At 38.5% G+C, this 19,298-nt stretch overlaps 1 protein-coding gene across 1 annotated transcript in view; it reads right to left on the bottom strand.

The window, feature by feature from the left end:
- The window catches only part of LOC121590576, a 139,548-nt gene that overhangs the window by 100,831 nt on the left and 19,419 nt on the right, over nt 1–19,298 (bottom strand). Inside the window, exon 2 of the mRNA XM_041910367.1 lies at nt 6,243–6,320. Coding sequence (XP_041766301.1) covers nt 6,243–6,320 — 78 coding nt within the window. The remainder of the gene's footprint in view (nt 1–6,242; nt 6,321–19,298) is intronic.

Genomic DNA, 19,298 nt, shown 5'->3' on the forward strand with positions numbered 1-19,298 from the left:
CACACCACACACACACACACACACACACACACACACAGAGAGTTATACAAACATTAGAGCACATGTGCTTTTCTGTAGATTTGCTTGCTATCCACGAGTTAAGTATCTGTTTTTTTCTCTCTCGTTCGTCGAGGCTTGCACCACCTTCAACGTTAAGAACAGTAGGCGTCATCGAAGTCATCTTAAACGTCAAGATAAATGGGTCCAGATTACAATGTTAATACATTACACCGTACGAATCAGATCAAGGCATGTGAGTGAAAGCAGAAAAAAGAACACACGAAACTGAAACGATCGTATTAAGCGTTTCCGTCCCTGGACTCAAGAGTTAAACCGACACATATCTTGGCTTGAAGCATTTTCGCAAATGGCAAAATACGTTCACATATCGATTTCTCCGTTCGGCCTGCACACCCCACGACAGACACGTGTGCGTACCCAAACGTGCGACACACAGCATGATTTTGTTTCTTGCGCTTCCCGGAAAATCGTGTTCTCTGTGCGTTTAGTTTCTTGAACTCTAGTCAGCACCGAAACACAACACAACAGTCAATCAGACCCCGACAAATGGGCCACAGAACTGAAGTGAATGATATATACGTTATTTTTCTTTTCCGGCTGTCTTTTGTTGATGTCTTTGAAAATGGCTCGCCAGCTTACATATCGTTGCAACATACGGTATATTATGTCAACGGCTCGGAGAAAGCTTCCGAGTAGTTTCCTCCCGCAACGAATCTTTCTCCATTAAACAGACGCTCAAGAGCCTTTTTTGCTATTGTTTTACTTTTGTAGGTTGCGTTCCTCGTAAAATGCCTTTTTTATGAATAATGTCTCACATGAAAAGTAGTAGATTTTCAATAGTGTTTTTTGTTCTTCATAATGTAAATAATGAAGTTTTTAAGGAATATTGCTTTACATACAACAAAACGATTCAAATCGTCAACATTTAAACTTTGAATGAATCAAGACAAACAAAAAATGCCTTTGCCCTGCATGTATATTTTCATAGAGGACCAAAGAAGTGCCTTAGCAACGCCGGACGGAACATTCAGAATTTCGAAAAAATCAAAGAATACCGCTAGAATTCAGCTCCGAAGACACAGTAAACTGTGTGAATGCTCCGTAACATTTGGCTAAATATAGGGGAAAGCTTAACTGAAACCGAGAGAAACTCACAAATGTATTGGATAAACGAAATCAAAGAGCATTTCATAGGCGCACTTTGATTATCGTCGATTTCATTTGCTTCTCTTTCTACTCCGATGGCCTTTCATCTGATTCAACCAATTTTTCGATTTTCTCTGTCCCAAAAACAGTGTTCCTATTTTCCGTTTCACAGATTCGCATTTAAGCTACAAACACTTGTACGCATCCATGCCGCTGGCCGTCTTGGTGATAGAATGGAAAAAACCGAGCTCTACAAGCGAGCGTCTCCACCAAGGTAAAACCGAACCATTACCTGTTGGGAAACTAATTAAAGCACAAGATTAATAGACTCGTTTATTCCACCTTCCTGTGCCGCTTACGGGGTCGCAATTGGTTACACTTGGATACCCATTTATCCATTTCTGCCCGAGGATAAAACGCGTTTCGTACTACAGGAAAGACACAAACACCTGGAACAGCCTGTGATGTCTCGTTCCGTTGCGTTCATCCAAACGGAACAGTCCTAATGTCTGTTCCCAAGGGAGGCAAACTGCACATTTCGAGTGGCGATAAATTTGGCAACAGCGACGGGTTCACTCGTCCCACGAGCCCTGGTAGTCTATCATCATGTCTGCCTTAAAACTAGCGAAAACCCTCGGGGCACGACCAAGCCGACGTAAAGCAAAACCTCCAATCCGACGCCTTGATTGCTTCCACACGTCCAAAGAACATCACCCAAGTCAGCATCTTAAGAACTGCATGGTGGCATAGGGGTGCAGCATTCATTCAAAGCATTGGGACCCAAATTAAGCTTCAAAGTGTAGCGTGTTGCTCGCATCATTCATCGGAGCGGATGCATAAATCACCACCTTTCATCCATATGGTGCGGATTCACAAAAGTGCAAAACTATGCAAATTTCCTGCTTCCGTCCCACCTTAGATCGGCCGTAAACCCCAGACATCGTTTAACCGTAACCGCAAACGAGCAGCTCACCTCGGTGTGCAATCTTAAAACTACTCCATTGAGCGTAGTCTGTCCAATCAAGTCAGCTCGAATTGGCGGACCGTGAGAGGCGACCTATGTATCGATTCAATCGCCGAAGCTACCACGCAAGTTCGCACAATGGACGGGAGCCCATTTCCTGGATTGACTGAGCACAATCATCACCTTTCCAATCGAACACAGGTCACCGACTAGTGGTTCCAATCTTCTAACCTGCACGTGAAAAGGGTTCAAGACCACCCTAACAAGAGTGATATAACGTTTTGAAGGCAAAATCTATACTACCGGCGGCTACGGCGCGTTAAAGCAAGTGTAGCCAGAAACAGCTTGAAATTGGTCGTTGCGTCCCTGGTGCAAAACTTTCCTTTATCAAACGATTCCTGCGGTATCTGCGATACGTGGCCTACGTTTGGCAACGATCCTTTTTGTACATCAACCGCTCTTTTACTGGTGGGACAAAGTGCACCGTTTCGAACACCTCCTCAGATTCTCGGAAAGACCCTGAGATAGTCCGTTTATTCGATTTACTTAATGATGCGTATTAAGCAGGATTTGCATTTGTTTGGCACTAGCATGCGACCTGCCGTACATCTCGCACGAATCGTTTCGTGCTTTCCAGTGTTCGTCGTTTATTTGTGTATGTATGTATGTATATGTGTGTATGTGTGTGTGTGTGTATATAGATGTGCTTGTGTGTTTCTGCTCTGTTATTGTGTATTTCTTTCATTTATAGTGGTAAACAGAAATACGACAACGGTTTGGTGTTGGTTTTTAGGGAGTTTCTAGAAAGTTGTACTCAGTTGATAATCATGCCGATTCTTTAGAAGTACAATGTTTTCTACTACAAACTCTCTGCATACAAAATAGACTTCTGGCTTATACGTGTTGCCATGTCACGTTCGCTTTGGTCTGTCTGAACGATCTGAATTCAAACGAGAATTCATTGAATGTAACGCACGGAGATGGTACAGCAAAAAAAAAAAAATGAATTAATTTGTTTCAAGCAGCAATAACTACAATAGTATAGCTCACTTCACTACTATTGGAAAATTTCATGGTGCCCAATTAATCTAGCGAACCTATATTGACCAGTATGACCACGACATATGTTAAAGAAGAAGACGAAGAAGAAGGTTAAGAAATAAATGCTTGGTGTAGATGCGTTGTACGATTAAACACATTTCAAAATAACAATATATCAATAGATGATTCAATATGCTAGATATCTGATTTTTTACAAAAAGAGAAAACAATTTTTTTAACCATATAACATTTCTGACCAATAGCACTTTTCATATTTACATGTGCTCTTCGATGTGTACAACCATTTAGGAGAAAGTAATATCTACCTTTAGCCGCTCTCGTGGTACAGTCGTCAATTCGTACCAGTTCACAGCATTCCCGCCATGGGTTCAAGCCCCGAATGGACCACGCCGCCATACGTAGGACTGACTATCCTGCTCAATAAGTCACTGAAAGCCTAGCCCACAAGTGGTACAAGCAGGCCTTGACCGACAACGATTTTTGAGCCAAAAAGGAAGAAGAATAATATCTACCGTTATCAATTTTGCTAAACTCATTATCCATTGTATCGTGCTTATTAAATGCATCACCGTTTCATATTTTATGTTTTATATGCTAAAAGCATTCATGTCGTCAATAAAACACAATAAACGTAGTCACGTGGTCCAGGATCGTCATTTTTCAAACACAACTGTAAAATTATTGTTTCGCTGCTTCTATACGTCAACTGTAAAAACGTCATCATGTGTACCAGTGTTGGACAAGGGTATAAAAAAGAACAACCGCAGATCGGCGCATGATATCTGTTGCTGTTTTAACACCGTTATATGCTTTGAAAATGGGTCCATCAAGAATCACCAGCCCAAGAAGAACTGTATCGGTCCATACACTGCAACGTAATAATAAAACGCAAGCTTAATATTGAAAGCAATCCTGATAAATGTGTGAGTTTGCTCAGGATATATAAAAAGCGAATAACCCTAACATTAAGCAATACGCCCGAAGCCGTTCTTTCTAAATAAAAAAATAAATGAATAAAAAGCGAATAAAATTTATGGACAAACGGCTATTTATGAAACTTGTCGAGCATACAATACTTTAAGTGCAGTTTTTCTATTTTATTATCATCGTCTTATCAACAAATATCAAATACCGTTATGCTTAAAATTCCGGACATTCGATATGTTTTTATTGAATTGCTTCATATCTAGTCCCTGGCCATACCACATTTTAATTTTACATGTTTGCCATGATGTATAAGAATCAATTCAAAATTTGTCTGAGCCCTAGTAGGCTCTGATAACACAGTAAATAAATATTTTCTGTCGGTCAGTTCACCACCTGAGGCATTTTTTGCAGTTTGCTTCAAATCCAACCCAGTGTTATTTCTTCGATAATTCCTATTAATCACGTCTAAGTGCATTTAAATCCAGTGGAATCCATTGTGTTGTATCATATTGTGCTCTGAATTTCATTTGAACACGTATTTAATACTGTCCGGAATTTGGAGCAATATTGTTCATCTTGATGTTAATTCAGGACAGCCGAGGAAAATTGTGATAAATTGCATAAAAATACGTTTTTGGCAGTGATAATAACAAGAACAAAGATTCAGTCATAATAATAAAAACGATATTTGAAGATAGATGTGTCCAATGCTTTAATGGCCATACAGTAAAGATCTTCAAATCACGCAGTAGTACTTTGGTTCAATGCCGCACGCAAATCCCATTGTCAGTAAGACCGTCGTCCTGTCGATCCAGGAGGACAATGACCCTCAGAATTTGTTGTCAAGACGTAAACATAAGTAAAACAAAAGTTTAGTGTAGTGTGTGTGTTAATATAAATATTATAAATTAAATTTTGAGGCTGTCCAGAAAATGAATAAAAACGTCCGTAATTTGAAATATGAGCTCGAAACTGTCTGGAATATGAATGAAAATATCGTTGCAGTTTCATAAGTTTTTGCAGTGTTTCGAGTAAAATTATTGGAATTTTTTTTTCTTAGTTGTAGAAGGTTTGCTTCAGTAAAATGAGCTATAATTTGCTATGACGAATTAAATACAAATCAGGGAGAAATTATTATAATGTAATAGAATATTTATATTATTATTTATATTATATTATATAGAAGATGCTTCTACGATTTTTTCAACCTTTTATTACACAGTAGTTTGACATTTTTCATCTAAAATTAGCACTTCGTGCTTTCGAATGGCCAAATTCGTGTGAGATTTAAAAACAAAACATTATAGTTTTTAATGCATACAAAAAAACATTAAAACGAACAAAAAACACGCTTATTTATTGTTTTGCTGTACAGTGATTTTGTTGTATGATTGAAAATGATTGATTTTGTTGTACTGAAGCTTAAGAGTAGAAAATATTTTAAAAAACACTTTTTATAAAAGCATTATTACTCATTTCAAATAGAGCATAGGCATATTTTTTTAAAAGACAGGTTAAATAATTAAATTTTAACGAACATTCAAATCATTCCAATATGCCAGATTGTTTGTAAAAAAAACTGACTAAACAAGCTTAATAGGTCAACACCAAACAGGCGCAATTTGGTTGCGCCAAAGCATTAACACATTTTAAAATATCAGTTTGTTTTTATTAAAAAGGAATGTTTTTTTTTCAATATCTGTTTAAATGAGGAAAATAATATAGATTGGTATTGAGTTCACGCATTATATATTTTATACATTCCAAATATTTCCATACTTACTAACTAAACTAACTGGGGGTGGTCCCGTGGTACAGTCGTCAACTCAAACGACTCAATAACATTTTCGTCACGGGTTCAAGCCTACAATGGTCCGTCCTCCCATAGCAAGGATTGACTATCCGGCTTACGTGATAATGGATTAAGTCTCGAAAACCTGTATAGGCCGGCAAGCATGTCTGCGTAGGACGTTACGCCAAATAGGAGAAAAACTAAAGTAACTGATACTACTATCATATCCTAACGCCTTACAGTGAGCAATACGATAATCAACGGGAAGAGGAATCAAGCACTTCTAACGACTCACATTATAGCGAGATCTACGTTGAGCTGAATACTTACCACAAAAGTGAGCAACCAGCAGAACAATTATTGCATTCACGCTAAAACATTTATCTTTGTCGGCCATCACTACGTTTTCTGCAACGAGATAGAGGGAAAAAATATGCAAAGTTAGAAAGACAAAATGACAACCAGGTGATGTTCGTAGTAAATTGAGCAATCGAGCATATAGTGAATAATTGTATGTGCGCGTATGTTGAATAAAATATAGCAGATAAATGCGACGAAAAAATACAACGCCATTTAATAACATTCACGAAGAAAACTTTCGTGTTCGCCGTTCCCTTAATCAATTTGAGAAACAGTATGAACGACTGGCAAGCCACCGTGCTCAACATTGAAATCTCAAACACACGCACTAAGCTTCAGCGCAAACACATATATGCTCTTCATACACGTTCACTCAATTAGACATAAATATTTTATGAGATACAGCCAGCTTCCAGCAAACAAAGTTTAAAGCAGCCGCAAAAGACATCCGGGATAAATCTAGAGCTGCAGTTTTCACATTCTAGCCGCCCGCCTGTTATACCGCAAACCGGTCATTGCATCACTGGGGAGGGTGAAAATGCTAGATTTAGAACGAAGAAATGGTAAACAACGAGGAGAACATAAAAATTATGCATAATTTATTATCTTAAGCCATAAATCTCGCATTCGAGTGAAGAGGGAGTAGCATTCGTTGGTTTGCCGAACTTTGCTTTCTTTTCCGAAATTAATGTTAACTTGGTTGTGAAGTTTGGTTTTTGCTTGATCTCTAATGTAAGTCAGAAGAAACACTCTACTTGTTTGAATGTGTGTTCTTCAGCTTTAACGTTATCGCCTTGGTTTAACATCATTGAAGAAGTCTTTACGCTTTTGCTCTATGAATGAAATTAATAGTGCTGATTATGTGACTCAACTGCTTTAGAAATAGTATCAAAAATGCTCATTTTCTATTATGATCCGTGTTAGAGCACTCGATTTGTCTCTGGTTTGATACATCGAACCAAGGTGGATTTAAAAATATCAGGGTGGACTCTAGTGCATTTTGACAATTCGTCACTTGACGTAAGGTCCCCAGGATTAAAACTTTATTTACATTTATTAAATTTGTTCATATAATTTATCTACCCCATTTTTTCGTTTAAATATTCTTAAAAAATATATTTTGAACTTTGCGAGTTCTTATTTAACATTAAAACATAGATTTAAGTGTGTTATTTTGTGTTATTCCGTGAATTTATTCCATAATTCATTGTGTTTTCGACAAATTTGATGAGAAAAGCTAAGAAATCTTTTTTTTTTCAATTTTCACATTAATTCCTCATTATCTACGAGCCGCATGGACAATGTACGTGAGATTAGAACTCTTACTCACATGATTTTAAATTTCGTGCATAAACAAATCCTCAAATCTTTTGTTAATATATCTCATTTTTTCGATAAAATCAATAGACACACAAAAATGCACATAATAACAAAGAAATCTGTTCTATTTGCTAAGCTTTGTGTGCGGAAACCAATGGTTAATGGTTTTAAAATGACGTAAAGTCCCTCAACTATGGCGACCCCCCAAAGCCCCTTATCCGTCACCTGATATTTTTAATCCACCTTGCATCGAACTGAACGAAAGTCATTTGCATTACCTGACTCAAACGGATACTGTTTTTTGTCCAACAGCTTTCCGTCAGGTTGAAGCTACGGAAAGCGTTTTGTTTTAGGGTTACTACTAAATTCATATTTTTAAACAATACGAATTGCATGTAATTACATTCAAAAGGGATTTTTTGTAATTATTCACTCGAAAAAGGGTGGGAAAAACAAAATAAACAGAAATTAGAAAATCATACCACAAGCGCTACTTTTCATGACATTGCTAAACACATTTAAAGAACAATAATATGCCACACGTAGAAATAATTATAAATTGGTACGATACTTCATGCGCTACGCGTTGCAGTTTGTTTTGACAAACAAATCCGTTTCATATCAATTTGGTAGCAATGTCTCGAGTCAACGAAAGAAGTCTCTAACAAGCTTGTATGATACCGATTTCGTTTCAGAGTAGCGCGGTTTTGTTTGACACATTTCTGTTTGAATCAGATAATCGACACTAATATGTGCTGTGAATCGAAACTTTTTCATATTCATCCAGCAATCACAATATCTGAATGAAAAAAAAACAAACAAACATATTCCGACAATTTTTTTCACCGATAAACCTAACACATGAAGCCGGTCCCGAGGTAAAGCAGTTAACTCGCACGGCTCAACCACAAGATCGTCATGGGTTCAAGCCCTGAATGGACCGTGCCGCCCCATACGCTGGACTGACTTTTTTTCTGTGCGTAAGCAACAAGTCACTGATACTCATGCTCATTATTGGTACACCCAGCCCAAGACCGACATCCGTTGCTGTGCTAAGAAAGAAGAATCACAAAGAAAGTGAAATCTTAGTGTTATCTTAGTGGTTCAAAGTTAAATTAAGCGACTTAAACGAGTTTTCCCTGATGCATTAAGATTAAAACATGTTTCAATCATTCTGGAAAAAGAAAACTGGAATCTTTCAGGGGACCAAATGTTATACATTGGCACCAAATATATAATAGACAATAACCAGTAATCAGCTTGAGTGTGAATGTTCTTGTAAATAGTACTGAAATTACCTGTTTACAAGATAATCGGTTCTACGACATTTTATCAGTGTGCGATACTTTGAACCCTTTTTATCACTTTAATCAATGTCTAATACATATCAATTCGATATTGTCATATTTAACTATTTATATTCTAAATGATTTAATGTTCTGCATTTTAACTTTATAGATCGTTTATGTCATGTTTTCATCTTATTAAGTGATTAGGAGTGTCATTAAGGAATCGTTCATACATGCGATACATTCTCGCCAAATCAAGCCAATTATTTTTTAAATTAAAACACTTGTTCTGATGAATTGAGAGATATGGTCCGATGATCTTCAAATCTGTATCCTATTACACATCAAATACATTATTGTAGGGTGTAAAGTATTCGTAGTTGTCCAAGCACCATTTTCCAATCGCGCCTGGCCGAGAAACAATTTGAAAGACACAACATAGCCACGGTCGGTCCATTCGTCAAAATATCGCCGCCGAATAAACGCACCGTTTCGCCCTGCCCATTTGTGACCTAGACACCTGCATTTCAGTAGCAGCAAAATAGAAGCAAAAGGACAAACCTAAAAACACCACTGCCACGGATGGTTGATTGATTACCCTCAAGGCTCATGCGGCATGGAAGAGCCAACGAACCACATAACGAAACATGAAATAACAGTAAAAGAGCATACTGGTAGCGCGGTAGACGACAGCGACAGTGACCACAAGTCCCGCGGCCATCGGCAAAAAAGCTGTCCAATAAATCAAATGGTTTGAAGTGAAAATCAATTTAGAAAAAGGATGGCTACGAGGCGATGAAATTTGATGGAACATCTTCCAAAAAAAATAAAATTGTTCATTTTCGCCGCTACAAATGTGAACATGTACAACTGGTACGAGCGAATGCACGAAAAAGACAAAAAAAATCGAAAACAAGCCGAAAAAATGGTTACGTGAGCTCAAATACATCAATAAACATCATGTCACTTCATGTACTGTGTAGCATGAGCTATTGCAGAATAGTATCGTGTTAACAACAAAATACCATCCAAGCTGAATTCAATGCCAATAGTCAAAACTGGACATGCTGCCACTGGAAAATGTCTGATGCACGCTGCCAATCACTAATGACGTCGTAGATACAGGCATGTTAATTTCACTCTGAAATACAAACGCAAGCAAGGCTTCTCAGAATATACGTATTTGGTTTGATCTTAGCACTTCTATTTTGCGATACCTTTTTTCATAGATTGTTTGACCATTGTTGAATAACAAACATGACCCACACTTTTCGTATTTGGTATTAGCGGCCACCCTCGAAGTCGCTATATTTGACGCCATTTTTCTAGTGGTATTATTATTTTTTTCTTTTGGCTCAACAACCGTTATCGGTGAAGGCCTGCCTGTACCACTTGTGTGGGGTTGGCTTTCAATGACTTTTGGATTACCCTCCAATAGCAGGATAGTCAGTCCTACGTCTATTTGGGACTTGAACCCATGACGAGCATATTGTTGAGTCGTACTAGTTAACGATTGTACCATGAGACCGGCTTAAAATCAACCTTAGTAATTATTTTGTATGCGCACGGGAAAACCCTCGGACTCATCTACTCCGAGTCCGGATCACTCCGGATTACTCCGGATCACTCCGGATCACTCCGGATCACCGGAGTCGGAGTTGATCCATGACTCCGCTCCGGATTACCCATCACTAGTAACCGATCGAGTATCAGCTTCCATCGCCATTTGTAACTCTTATACGATTCATTGCAACGCTGCAATGAAAACCATCTCTCCTCACGGTTCATTTATTGTATACGAATTAATTAAAAACATGATAAAATACATCTCTTGCATGGAGATACATACATACTAATCCAGTAGTCCAGTAGTATGAACGATCACCTCATCGAATAAGATCGAGTTGTGCAGGTAGGAGCGAGACCACCGAGCCGTTCCAATATTATAAATTAGATGTATCAATATAACGAGCGAAATAATTGAAACAGCTTCAACAGCTTTCGTATAATCTTCATTCATTTCTAACCCTAATTACCAAAATTCCAACACATCTCAAGGATAGCCCAAATAGTGAGCAATAAACAGTATGTTTTTTTTACTGCATAGTTTTTAAAATAGATATACTCAAAGTAGGGTGAATGCACCATTATTGGGCAGGTTAGTGTGACAGTTTCACAAAAACTACTTGTACACTTACAATTTTTATTACTTTTCATGAAAGTAACGTTATTTTGAACGATAAACTATCGAATTATGTTGTGCTATTTTTTATTTGCCGTTTCAAATGCATTTTCTAGCGATATTCATGAAAATGCAAACACTGTTTTTGTTTCTATTTTCGGCAGTTTGGTCCTATTTTCGGCAGGCTGTGCTCCAATTTTCGGCAACGCGAATACGGGTCGGTAAATGTTTTAATTAATACCAATAGGTAGACAAAACTGTTTAAAACATTTTTACACTCTCTTTTTCCTAAGAATGGTGTTAAAAAGTACTAAAATTATTAATTTTATGTTCCCCATTTTGGGCATTTTGCTGGCAATTTTCACAGTCATTTTGATTTGAGTTACAAACAAAGTAGGCACTGGAGAAATGATACTGCCTGACGACTGTAGAGTACGACTGGCTCACAAATTATTATTTTTCTTTCAAGTTATTTGTATAATTTATAGTGAAATTGGTGATATTTGATACAATAAATGTGGTTTTGTGTGTCGACATACGCATTACAGTTTTCTGATCAAGTTTTAAATGAATGTTCAACGAAATCGAAAGTGTGTTTTTGTTTCAAGTTTCGGCAGTAGCCGAAAGCATTGATCTGTCAAAAATCAACATTTACCGTGTACCAATTTTCGGCAGCATTTGAAGTGAATAATTACTTGTTTTTAGTGATTTTAAAATTCCAAGCGGGCTAGTATAAAATCTGCAACCATAAAATCTTTCATGAAAACCATACTTTTATTGTTTTAGTGCTCTGATTCTGTTAATAATGAAACCTGCCGAACTATTGGCTGACTGCAAATCTGCCGAAACTGTTGAACTCTGCACATTTTGTTTGATATTTTGAAAAATATACATGGAAATGATGTGAAACTTCGTATATGAATAACAAATGAGCATATCTCTATGTAAAAAAATATGTGTTGATACAATTTTCAACGCATTTTTTCGTAATTATACATTTTTAGTTACCCTGCCGATAACAGGTACACTGCCGAATACTGGTACAGTTACCCTACTCTTAAAATAGCCAGCCATAATTTTATGCCGCAACATTAATTTTGAGACATTTTAACAGTCATTATATTCTCAATATAATCTCAAATACCTTATAATAATGTATACCTTACAAAGCGAACACTCACCACATCCAACATAAACGCACAAAACTGCACAGGGTTATTACGGGTTTACTAACGAGATGTAGTTTGTACTTCCATGCCCTGTTCGCCGGATTGAGCAGCAGCTAAGCACAATGTTTGTTCTACCAGAAAAGTGCAAAACTGGTGTGATTCAACACGCGTAGGCAAACATTCCGCAGACTATCAGATATAATTTAGAACTTTTACAGCACCGTGCTATGATGGGAACATGCTTCTAACAACCGTTACCGAATTTTTCGGATGAGAGCCAAGGATCGTGAGTAAGTGAGGTGTTACATTCCCCTGGATTGCATCCTTGTAGCGTGTAGCAATGTACGCACACCAGATGAAAACTGTTCACAAGCTGACCCTAAACGGTGAGCCGGTCGGATGTCTCCACCGGGTAGGTGATTGGATAAATTAACAAACAGACCAAAAGTGACGTTTCGAAAGTGGGTACGCCCGTGACTCAGCATGTCTCAAGTCACACGAAAAAGGATGTGGTCGACGACCGGTGTACGTGCCCTGCTAAAGGTACCGGTTGGATTATGTACGGTTGTCTCACCTCACAACCGAATCTTCTGGTCTTGTGGAGAGACTGAGATAAACCTGTCGTAGCATCTTACACTGGTCACTTTCGATGAAAATGTACGCCAGCTCCATTGCATGATTGTCTTCTAAAGAGTGTTCGATTAGCAGAATCACTGTACTGCAAACCAATTGGCGACTGTTTGAGTGCGACAAGGTAAGCCAAGAGATGGAATCTGTTTGTTAATATGGCTATTTATGTAATATATGTAATATTTAATATATGGGGCCGTTCTGGTGGTACAGTCATGTACTCGAACAACTTAACAACATGCCCGTCATGGGTTCAAGCCCCGAATAGACCGTGCCCCCATACGTAGGACTGACTATCCTGCTATGGTAACAAAAAGTCACTGAAAGCCAAGCTCACTTCACTAGTGGGTACAGACAGGCCTTGACCGGCAGCGGTTGTTGTGCCAAAAGAAGAAGAAGAATATTTGAACAGTATTAGGCATTACTGTGCTTTTTATTTAAATATTATACATGCTTCTCATTTTGATATAATATAATTTTTTGCTAGCTAGCAAACATTTCACTAAAATGGTGTGGCCAATGAGCTGGGGAACAATTCACTAAAATGGTGTGGCTAAAAATCTACAAACGGATAAAACATAGCAATTAGCATCACTCAAAAGCTCTGTAAGCTACATCATCCAAACTTAGATGGTTTATATGAATCAACTGGACAATTTTGTTTATTCTGTTTTCCAAGCACGTCAGTGATATAATTTTCTTTGCTTTTAGTAGCTAATTTATATATTTTAAAACCGAATAATTTTTGGTAGAAACGTAAATCAAGGATGCCGTCGCTTAAAATCCAACAGGGTAATAAAATATACGTTCATTTACATCACAATTCTATAGCATGACCGGCTCATGGCTGAATTGTACAAAACTAAAATTGGCACACACTACTAGAGTAACGAGAAACAAGCACATAAGATAAAATTTCCTGTGCTTGGCTGATATTAAAACTACTTACTTGCAAGGGATAACCCGTTCCCCCAGTTTTCGCTAGCAGAAACGGATCACTATTGTATTTTTTTAATTTGCTTGTTTTATTGATGAAAATGAGTAAATTCCACAATATGTTTGACATCCAACAATTGATAACTTTGCAGTAACAGACGAATCCGTGAAATAAGCTGCTTAATTATACACTACTACAATTCACTAGTAACTCACTCCCATAGGAATTTTAATGGTTTGATCGCACTGATTAGAGGTTGTTTTCGCTTCCGATTATTTCAGTAAGTATACTTTCCACGTTAGTTGCACAATAAACACTTTCCTAGTTGTGGCGTCAATTCTGATAATCTTTTCACTAACTTTGCACAAAATGCTCAACACAACTCAACACACATGTGACCCGTTTGTTGTTTTTTAAATCTTAAAATATCTTCATTTGAAATAAAAATTTTCGCGATGTCTTCTGGTGGATTTTATTCATTTTTTTTATGCGTGAATAATTGCAATGAACATTCACGCGATTTACCGATGCAAAACTGCCATCATTAAAAGCGCAATATTCGAAAAGGAGAACTATGTGTATAACATTATCATTAACAAACAACAATTAGCGTAAAGTAGTATACTGTAGGTAGGTATTGTACATTGAAAATCACCGTGCTAGTAATAATTTGAACTTTAACACCGTGATGAAGTTAATAATTAGCAATTCACAACACAAACGCGTGTACCATTGAGTGCATTCGCTTTTACGATCTAGGCAGTGTTGTTCCTCTGCCTCTGAATGTTAAGTGAAATTATTCAAACAAAAACATCCCCAATCGACACGAAATAAGCGCAGCTTCAACGGCAGCTTGTTAGGCACGGATTGAATTCGAACGAGGAGGAAACGTGTACATGAAGCAGCATTCCTTCTCCTCGAATGGCAGCTATTCCTTTTGCGCTCAATTCTGTGGTTGCTCAACTTTATTTCCTTCTGTCAATCATCTGGCTACCGCCCCACCTGACGATTGCGAAGTGCACGGTCTTGCATACAGCACCAGACACACTCAAACACCGGCACTTGACGCTAAACAAACACACAGGAATCTTAAATGACAGGCATCGCTAAACGTGTCTAACTGAATGTGGCACCCATAAACCAGACGGGAGACGGATCTCGCGGGTGGACATAATCTCGTGAAGTGGTCGGTCTCCTGGGATCCGGTGGATCGGCGGGCCACTTTATCGCACTAGCACCAGTCACAATACGAAACAGCCGTTACAGCTTGCACTGGAACATGTACGTCCTTATTGCACGAGGAAAATTCACATACTAACCCAGCACACTTTACGCCGGGGTGAACGTGGTATGCGATAAACGACGCTCGTGGCATCACCTAGGCACGAAGACCGAGCCCGGTTTTCGCCACAACGAATACACATGTACGGGAGAGAGCTTTCCCGAAACCGGAGACCAATGAGCGAAAATCGGCCCGATCCTCTCCATCGTAAGCTGCATGTTTTGTTGCGTGCCGGGCCAGATAACTTTTGCCTCGACAGGGATGAATTCCTCCGTTTCGGTCGTCCTTCCGTGAATTGTTGTGATTTTAGCTGAGCTATTGATGAACATGCAAGGTATTTTTTGTGACATTTCTTTATTCTTAAAAAGGGGTTCCTAGGACACGCTGTTTTGAAATTGTCGGTGCTGACTGTTATCGAGTTATTGATATGTCAAACATTGCCGACATCTAAAACCCCTAGCTGGAACTATTAAGATATTTTGTTAAAATTTCAACAGAAAGATACTGAATTATTGGGAAAAGTGTGCAGCAGATTAAATATTGTAATCAAAATGTACAACGTTTTTTTTTTCACCGTGCACATTATAGGCCGTTATAATTCTCATCTTCCTTGCTGCGTACTTCGAGCTCAAGCATGCATTTTGTGTTACATCCAATAAGGATAAAAATCACAACCGCGAGGAAATATTTCTATTTGTTGCGCTTCACAGAGAAGTGTCCAATCGAATGCCGATGACTCGCTGAAGAATATTAGCTGAAACGGTATTTATGCGGGAAAAATTACACATATCCTTTAAATACTGCTCGTTTGATAATGCTTGTATGAGGACTCACCCCAGAGCTCTCGCTAATGCAAAAGTTACTTTCCCATGGTACGCGCATTCTATTAATTCAAAACGGCTGTGTTGGGAAAGATGCGGAAGGGTGATGATATGTGTACACCCGTCGACAGGCGTTCGGATGAGAGAAAGGACACGTTCAACATTGATCTCGCCGCACCAATCCTGACTACCATTTGGATCCCTTTGGCGAAGCGCAAACACAACGTCCATTGTTCGGGATTAGAGTAAAGTTGTTTCCTTACGGATGCGTAAGCCCGTTTCCGTTAACCGAACCTCTAATGGGCAACCTGCACGAACCTGGGCAATCAGCATGCCAGACCAAAGGGGGTTTTGCGACAGGGCAATCAGAGGCACAACATGAGGATCAATCGTCCCGACAAGGCGTAGCACTCCAACCTACACCGTGCCGAACTTAGTTACAGGGCATAGCGCCACTGCGTATTCGAGGTTGGCGTAACTGGTGGATTTCTCGTCTGGCCGGGTGTATCAAATCGTGGAAAAAACGTGACGTACAAAAAGCGGAAAACAGCTTGAGCTTTTCAAGAGGATTAGTTTGTGCATTGGAATTTCTGGTGCTATTGTCTGATAGATTGAATGCTGGTTATTTCCTTTTTCTTTGGCCTGTTGTCCCTGTCTTGTATAATTGTTCGCATTCAACAATGTGTATCGTGTATGCTCATTTTGTAACAAAGTTGTTGAAAAACTAATCGCAGCCAAACCGTTTGTAATGCTTCGTTTGTGATGAATATCACAATAGTAATAAGAGCTGAGTAATTCCTTACTTAATATTCACATTAACTAATACTGTATGGGCTTACCATAGATGATCCTAATTTGTTATTATGGCCAAAATATTATCCCTTTTTATTGATTGTTGCTACTGGCGAATTACATATTTGATACATGATACTATTGGTGAATTACATGTTGTGATCATCCTTATAATATTATAAAAAAGTTGATTCAATGATGTAAAAAAGATTGATAAAACTCATGACCTTGTCAGGTTGTAAAAACACATTTGTTTACCATTTTTCTTAATCAGAGACTATCTTCTATGGCCATCCTTTTTCAAAACGTACCTCATTTTTTAATCTGTTTTGTTTGATCCATCCAACACACGTATAATGTGTTCAGGCATGTATAATACATTTAGTGTACTAGTTCTCTCGTTTAACGATTATTATCCGTTCCAGTTATGCAGCGGTTATACAAAAACAAAACTCGTTTTCCGGCAGGCTTACAAATGTTGTGAAAATTCAATTATCTGTTTTCTGATCCGAGTTGATGCTAGCATAAACTTTCTTTACAATACTCATTAGTTAAATAATGTATTCCTTAAGATGTGAATGACATTCCAGTGGATCTCTAGCAGAATTTGGGGCAAGTGTGCCATAGGAGCAAGAGTGCCACCAAGCATTTTTTCCCTTAAAAACTTTAGTTAAATGATCAATTGTGTATACAGTTGGTTGCTTTCCAATGACTAGGTATACTGAGCCGAATTTCATATAGATCAATCGATATTTCACATTGTTTTGAACTGATTTATGTTGAGTTTCAAAATTGAGCAGAATATTATAATTTGTTAATCCAACCAAATAAGCTCTCAAAAATCATGCGAACAATCAAACGAGAAAATGTTTGCATCACCGTAAAGCTGAGAAAACGAATTTTTTGTGGGGCTAGTTTAAAAAAACTTTCTTTTTGTCACTAAAAAATTCAATTTCAAAAAAGTTACAACTTATGGGGTAAAAGAGACATCTCTATTTGGGGCAAGTGTGCCACCATCTTTCATAGGCGGGAGCTGTAAACATTTTTGTAGCGTGCAACGGTATGGTGCGCTATTACGAGCGAATTCCACCCCGGAAAAAATAGACCAGCAACAAACCATATTGTGATACAGTTTTTGATGAAAAAGGGTTCATTGATGACTCAAGACATGTATGAATTCATACACTAGTGCCACAAACGTAACTTTTTTAAATTATCTAAGAAATACGTTTATTTTAACCAGGTGGCCGTCTTGCCCCATATGAGAGGCACTCTTGTCCCATAGGCCAAAACACAACGTCTTTTTGGACTCTTTTTAAAACGGTTCAAAAACAATTTTGTTTGCACGTTTTTCAAGCGAAACTCATTTATAAGTGAGGAAATAGATGTAAAATGGTTATGAGATTTAAATCGGCTTTTGAAAAACACGTTTTAGTGAGTTATAACATGAAATTCTTAAGGTGGCACATTTGCCCCAAATTCCGCTACCATCGTGCATGAAATTTCAAGGATAGTTTAATGGAAGGATGACCGGAAAGATACATTGACTAGAGTATGAGCAAATTAGTTCAAAATCAAATCAAAAGCACGTGCAATGTGTTTTAGTGATAATCAGTTGCGTACAGCAAAAGTAGCATGGCCATACAAATCAAATTATAAGCTAAATATCAGTTTCATAACGTTCCGTTTGCAATTCCTAAAAGAATATCTTGAAAAAATAGTTCCACTTCTACGCACGTTTCAGAGGCCCTCACACTCCGAGGACGACTGCCATGAGCTACCAGCGAGTGAGCCATTTGCATCGTATTAGCTGTTAACTATGGCACCATTTCCAAAAAGCCTACACTTTGCAAAGAAACGATTAACCACAGGACTGGCAACTGGTAATGAGAGTAGCTTTTAAGCGCCTCCTTCTATTCATATTGCATGGCCACCATAAATCATACACAAATCCATACGCTTGCCACTTTAACTATCATCATCTTCCATATCGCGATGTTCATTCGCTTCCTGCTGCTCCTACCAGTCGTCACACGCATAAAACTTAATTAATTTAATTATTCATACTTTACTCATCATCAGCACCCATCACACGTTAGGTGCTAAAATCCTTCCCACTTCCCCAGAGCCGCAACATCAACACTGCCCACCCTTCCCCGGCGTTTGACGATTGTACACCGGGATAAAGATTCTAGCGACCGCGCGAAAATGTACGCTCGCATGGCGTGATGCCGACGATTCAAGCGTATTTATGGACATGCCCTACCAAACGGTTATATGTTTGTGTACGGCAAAATGACAAACCGAGCAAAAGCCACCCACTCGTGACACTTGCCAAGCGACACGACAGCACCACAAAATAATCCACAGCCTCACACACTCTGCGGCCACCGCCAGAAGCTATGCTAGTTCCAGGCGCAGCGGAAACACAGCGGGAAGGTACAAGCAGGAACAGGATCTACAGCCAGCCACTCAAAGCGATCTCCCAGGCAACAATTCCGTTGGACCTCTCGGTCCACGCACCTATCTCGCCATTTTGACTGCCATTCCCGGCTACGGTCCCTCTCGCCAAAAAGGATACAAAGCTTGTGCATAGTGCTTTTC

This window comes from Anopheles merus, chromosome 2R, assembly GCF_017562075.2.
Source record: "Anopheles merus strain MAF chromosome 2R, AmerM5.1, whole genome shotgun sequence".
NCBI lineage: Eukaryota > Metazoa > Arthropoda > Insecta > Diptera > Culicidae > Anopheles > Anopheles merus.